The 5,890-nt window shown below is 43.9% G+C and overlaps 1 protein-coding gene across 1 annotated transcript; it reads right to left on the minus strand.

The window, feature by feature from the left end:
• LOC144607158 (E3 ubiquitin-protein ligase TRIM62-like) lies at positions 1 to 5,890 on the minus strand. Its single transcript, XM_078423800.1, has 6 exons — positions 5,327 to 5,890; positions 3,854 to 3,949; positions 3,008 to 3,241; positions 2,122 to 2,144; positions 1,185 to 1,333; positions 1 to 640 (listed from the first exon to the last, which is right to left on the minus strand). The coding sequence occupies exons 1-6, from the start codon at positions 5,888 to 5,890 to the stop codon at positions 96 to 98; spliced, it is 1,611 nt and encodes a 536-aa protein (XP_078279926.1). The 3' UTR covers positions 1 to 95.

Below are 5,890 nucleotides of genomic sequence, written 5' to 3' on the forward strand. Positions count from 1 at the left end.
GGCAGATATGTGGCCTATTGCTGTTTCTATTTTGTAGTTTCTTACCTTTCAGTAATTCTTCCTTTACATCTAAAGTATTATCATTGCTGAGATTATTACTTAAGAGTGCACAGTGCCAGGGAGGTGGTGAAATCGGCCACTCCCAGTGCTGGGTGCAGGGGTTTAGTGAACGCTTGCTGCCGAAAGGTGTGTAACAGAAATAATCTCTTGTCCACGACACTGTAAAAGGAAATAATTCCAGCTTCAAAGTCCACATACACACCCACCCTACTGGGCATGGGAACAGTCAGCCTGGTAACGTTGTCATCGTACAAGGCTGCAAGACTGCCAGGTTCCGAGTACAGGCACCATGATTCCTTGTTCTGTCCCAGAGAACATTCTTTCCCCTCTCCCTTCCGGCTCAGGCTCTCGTAACACACACCGATGTCCCAGCGGCGGCGCTCTCCGCCCACCTCCACCTCCCAGTAGCAGCGGCCACAGCTTACTCTCTCTGTACACATAACCTGCCACCAGTAGTCGAACCTCTTGGGGCTGTCAGGGTAAGGCTGCCGGTGCTTGGAACCCAACACAGAGAGGTTGCCAATGGACAGGATCAGGTGTGGAAACGCCGTACGGGGATCCATACTCGGAGTTTGTCCATCTGTGAAGCAAAGGAGTATCTGAATGAGCTCCAACTGTCTGCCTCTGTCAGGGTGAGGGACAAAATCAGAGCATCTACATTGCAGAGGCCAGATAGCAGCTCTCTGGGCACCTCTTCATGCCTACCCCTGGACTATGGCTCCACCAATGAAAATTAGGCATTGTAACAGATCTCATCGCATCAGGAGATCTCCCCACCACTGCCTGTAATCTGATAATTCCCCATTACTGTCCCCTTCTATCACATACAAGGTCTATAAATGGGACTTTCCTAGCAGACCCACTGTTTCTGCCTGCTGTTGCCTTTCTGGACATATCTCTTCATATCTTAATTCTATCCTATCTCCCCTTGTCTAGCCCCTTACAAACTGCGTGAAGGACACCTCGCATGGCTTCCACCATTTTCACAACTTTTGATTCCCAGCCCACATAGCCTCACTTTTGCTGCATTGGTGTGCAAGAGTCCCTATAATCCATTCCACCAGGCAGAGTGCAAGTGGGCAGGACTGCGAGTGCTCTCTCCAAGTAATGCTATAGGTACTTACACATACTGACCAGGAAGTTACTACCCAGAGTTGGTGGAGGTGCTGCCACATACTGTCCCTGGACCCAGTCTGCAAGCCTTTCCACAACAGTTTTACCCAGATCAAAGGTTGGAGTCTCTGTCACGAACGGTTCAGAAGCTTCCTTCAATCTAAAGGAAAAACAACTTGTTTTATAACATTCCAAACTACTTCACAGCTGATGAATTACATTTGAATTATAATTTGTTTTTGTAATTTGGAAGATCTAACTGCCAAGATACATCCAAGCTTTCCAACTACAAGATAATCTTCCCAGTTGTATTGATCATGGGACAAACAATGGCTTACATTATAGAATTCTGGTCTTTAAATAAAGCCTGAGATGTTTTCAGTCTGAAAAAGCATCCCGACCCAAAACATCACCTATCCATGTTCTCCAGACACTGTGCCTGACCTGCTGAGTTACTCCAGCACTTTGTGTCCCGAGATATTTTATGTTGATCGAAGGAGAGAAGAGATCTTGGTCTGATGTCTCATACAAAAGGGCCCTCCTGGAACAGGGCAGCATTAACCCTTGTATTTGCACAGAGGTAGAAGCCCGTATCCTCAAGTCTCAGGAGACAGACCCACGCACTTAGCTATGGCTGACATATTCTAACTGGCCAGTCCAATTTCAGTCTGTTGTTGCTGCATCACCCTTGTCTGGTGTCTGCAGACAAAATGCTATTTGGAAATGCTTTGATGCAAGTGACCACGTTACTTGAGTGAGCACAATACTAATCTTAATTTAATTATTTGCACTTTAAAGCAATTACTGGATACCCACCGATACTCAACCACGAACAAACAAATGTCGATAAGTGCTAAATTACAAGCACAAGAAATAAAGAATTACACGATTTCAGGATAATTAAGCGGGAATTGTCATAGTGAAGTACATAACGTTTCTGCCTGTTACCTGTCTGCCATCGAATTCAGCTGCTGAAAGGAAACACACATTGAAAAATGGTGTAAATAAATGTGTCAGAACCATGTGTTTTATAAAATATCCTATCTGGCGACCCAAATACTGAACATTCAAGGTAATTTCCTGCTATTTGTTATTCTTGTTTATTTAAGGCAAAAATGACAACTCCGCGCTGAAGTAAGCAAGATATTTATTGATTTTCTAACATTTCTCAATTTTTCCAATGTCCCAACATTTGTGTGCAATTGACTAACCCAAAGAAAGACACGCAGGCTCCATGTTGTCATTAACCTCTTTCCCATATTTCTCTTTTCCTTACAATGTAGAAGGTAATTCAGTCTGTCAAGTCTATGCCCCCCCCCCCATTCCCCTGCCACCCAAGGGGTAATTTGCAGATCTCAATTAACCTACCAGCACTTCTTCGGGATGTGCGAGAGAAGTAGAGCACCTGGAGGAAACCTATATGGTCACAGACAAAACGTGCAAACTCCACACAGACTGTATCCGGAGGTTAGGATTGAACTTGGGTCTCTACAGCTGCAAGTTAACAAGTGATTTTTTTTGTTGCCACTTTGCCCTCTTCTCAGAGTTGTAAGATGCATTTAGACCTTATCTTTTTCATTAAACATTGTTTCAATTCCTAGACAGTTTATTGAGTGGGTTAAACTACCAGATGCCCATATTATTTTTAATTCATCAATTATTTGGAAACGTAAGTATCCATAATCTGTTAATTGTATGAATTTAACATCTTTCTTTCCAGAAACTCCAGAAAGTTGTGAACCAGTGATTTTGGCCTTCCCAAATTCATAAACTCTTATTCTTTGGTCAAAAATCTATCGATTCTTGTGAAGAGATTAGACTGGTACAACATTACCTGGATAAATGAAAGCTCCTCATTGTGCTTCAGAAGTTCACCGAGATCGGAAAATGACTTTTCAAAGTCTTTCACTTTCCCTTCCAGCTCACTGATTTTGCCATCAATCTCCGTAGCTAAGCAAATATGCTCACTTTCCAGGAATCGCAGAACTCTCCTCTCCTCCTTGTCGATGTGCTTCCTCAGGGTCTCATACTTCGCTTTAATTTTCACTTGTACATTTCTTTTTACGCTCTTAAAAATGCAGAAGAAATTTTTAATCACCCATTGTTGACCATTTCCTCAGAATAATTGTTGAAAATAGATGAGTATTGCAGGTGAGAGAGTTGTGCAGTCCTGCCACATGTGAACATCTCTTGATTATCCATAGCAGAACTCACCAAAGGTTTTGGTGCCGAGTGGCACAAGTTGTTCTCAACATTTTCTTTCACTTTGCAGCCCCTCTTTAAAAGCAACAATGTTATTTACTTAGCATTTTGTGTCTACCTTCAATTTAAACTAGCATCTGCAGTTCTTTCCTACACAAAGTTATTTACTTGTGATTCTATGGAAAAATGCTCATGTATCAGCATTTGAGTGTCATTTGGCAACTCAATGCCAATATGGGCCAAGTCCATTGTTCACTGACAAATGCCATCCACTTTATGGATGGAGAGACAGCAACTGATTCAGAGGAATTAAGGCTAATGTTTGGTTCCCCCAAACCAATTAGCTCAGCACAATGCAGACATGATACTTGGGACCTGAAGTCTAATATGGCTTCATCATGCACAGCCTGAGTTTGCTGAGTAGTCAGGGAAAATAGTGGTCTGGTTTAGTACTTGCTATAACTGAACAATATCCTACCTGTGCATTCCTCTTCTCTTTGTGAAGGTTGCTCAGAGCTAATTGAACAGCTTCGACGTTATCTCGGATTTTCTGGAGCTGATGTTGCAAATGATTCTAAAGTGAGGCATTGAAAACACAATGAGAGTCAAGCTTATCGGCATAGGATGCTTGTTAGCAATTTCACACACACACACACACAATGTATTTAAACAAAGCAAGATGGAGGAAATCATAACATTGTCACTGACATTGCTCACCATTGAGCAGAAACAGTGGCTGGCATCGAATCTGTAGGTGAGAGGAGCAGTATGCCCAGGCAATTCAATTAGTTCACAAAATGAGGAACCAAGTCATTGGGCAACGACACACAACCTGAACCATTCAGAAAAAGAGGACCACGGCCCCTCCATTTACAATTGATGAAAGCAACTTCCAGGAGGACACATGCATACTAGCAGCAAAAAAACATCATGCAACCTAGTCTTCAATGGTGGTGGAAAATTAAACAGCTCACAAGAGGAAGCTTCTGAAACACCCCCATTCACAACAATGACAAGACCTGGTGTGTGACTGCTAAAGACAAGATCAAAGCATTTGCTAGACTTCCTCCTGAGATCCACATGAAAAGAAAATCTAATCTCCAATCAATTTAATTTAAGAAATAGATGAGACCACTGAACATAGTAAAGGTTATGAGATCAGACATCTTCCCAGCTTTAGCCTAGGACTATTCAAAAAGCAGGACAAATCCAATCTGGCTAATTATTATTCAGTCTATTCTGAATAATTAGTAAAGGGACGGAAATTGTCAGTGACAGTTGTATCAAGACTACATTTTCTCATCAATAACCCACTCACTATTCATCAAGACTACTGGCTCCAGGCGATTCCAGCACTGCTCAAAATATGGACCTAGGCATTGAATTGCAGAGATGAGATGAAAATTACATCAAGGCAACACATGACTGAGTCTGACATCAAGGCATTTGGTGAAACAAGTCAATGGGCAACACAGGGAAATACGCCAGCTGTTGGGAGTCACACTCTGCACAGATGGCTGTGGTTGGTGGAAGCCAATCAACACATTCTCAGGACATCAATGCAGTTTAGACATTTCTGGTAGTGGCTTAAACCCAACCGTCAATGGCCTTCCTTATAGTGCGCCCCTCCCACATCCCTCGTGCTAAAGGTGCTAATCAGCGTCTGTAAATCGCTCCCTGGTGAAGCAGAAAATATTTGGAGGGGGAGGGGGGTACGGAGGCCGTGGGGAAGGACTAGTTAGTTAAAAAACACGTGGAAATTGGGATTGGATTTAACGTAGAAAGATGCTTGTATGCTTTGTTTTCGAAGTGTGCAAATATCCAAAACAAAGCAATCTGCACATCTGGCACCCCATTGATGCCCCGAACGCCGATTGAGGCACATGTGTGCAGGCACAGAGATGAAGTAGCAGGTGTGGAACCCCCCTCGTTATCTGGGACACATCCTTACCCTCAGCTCCTTCTCTCCCTCGCCAATGCTCTCGCAGCTGTGGTCCTTGTGTTTCCCGATTAAAGTGCACAGGGTGCAGACACACACTTGGTCATCTTTACAGTAAATCTTCAGCAGCTCCTGGTGCTCCGTGCACTTCCACCGGGACACGTCGGCAGTGGGGTCGACGAGGAGATGGTTCTTGAACACCGCACTCTCGGTGTGATGCCTCAGATGTTCGGCACACATCGAGGCTTCGCACTTGAGGCAGGTTTTTACAGCCGGTCGCCGTTTTTGAGTGCAGTAGTTGCATAAAATCGCATTCTGGGAGACCTCCAGAGCCAGGTACCTTTGAACAATATTTGCCAGCTTGAAGTTTTTCTCCAGCGCTGGGCGCTCGCTGTATTCCGCCCTGCATTCGGGACACGAGTAGTTGGCTACGTTCACCTCATTCCAGGTCTCCTCGATGCAAACACAACAGAAGCTGTGCTTGCAGTCGAGTACCACAGGGTCCGTGTAGATCTCCAAACAGATTGCACAAGTTAATTCTTCCCCTAAAGCGTCCTGGGCTAAGCCTGTTGCCAT

Source organism: Rhinoraja longicauda, chromosome 28 (genome assembly GCF_053455715.1).
Source record: "Rhinoraja longicauda isolate Sanriku21f chromosome 28, sRhiLon1.1, whole genome shotgun sequence".
NCBI classification, from domain to species: Eukaryota; Metazoa; Chordata; class Chondrichthyes; order Rajiformes; family Arhynchobatidae; genus Rhinoraja; species Rhinoraja longicauda.

What these genes read in the sequence shown, in the direction of transcription:
- LOC144607158 (XM_078423800.1), bottom strand. Translation starts at nt 5,890, where the DNA reads ATGGCAACAGGCTTAGCCCAGGACGCTTTAGGGGAAGAATTAACTTGT. An exon ending in AAGAGAAGAGGAATGCACAG is followed by an intron (nt 3,242 to 3,853) that starts GTAGGATATTGT and finishes TGCATTTTTAAG; the next exon opens with AGCGTAAAAAGAAATGTACA. An exon ending in CTGAATTCGATGGCAGACAG is followed by an intron (nt 1,334 to 2,121) that starts GTAACAGGCAGA and finishes TTTTTCCTTTAG; the next exon opens with ATTGAAGGAAGCTTCTGAAC.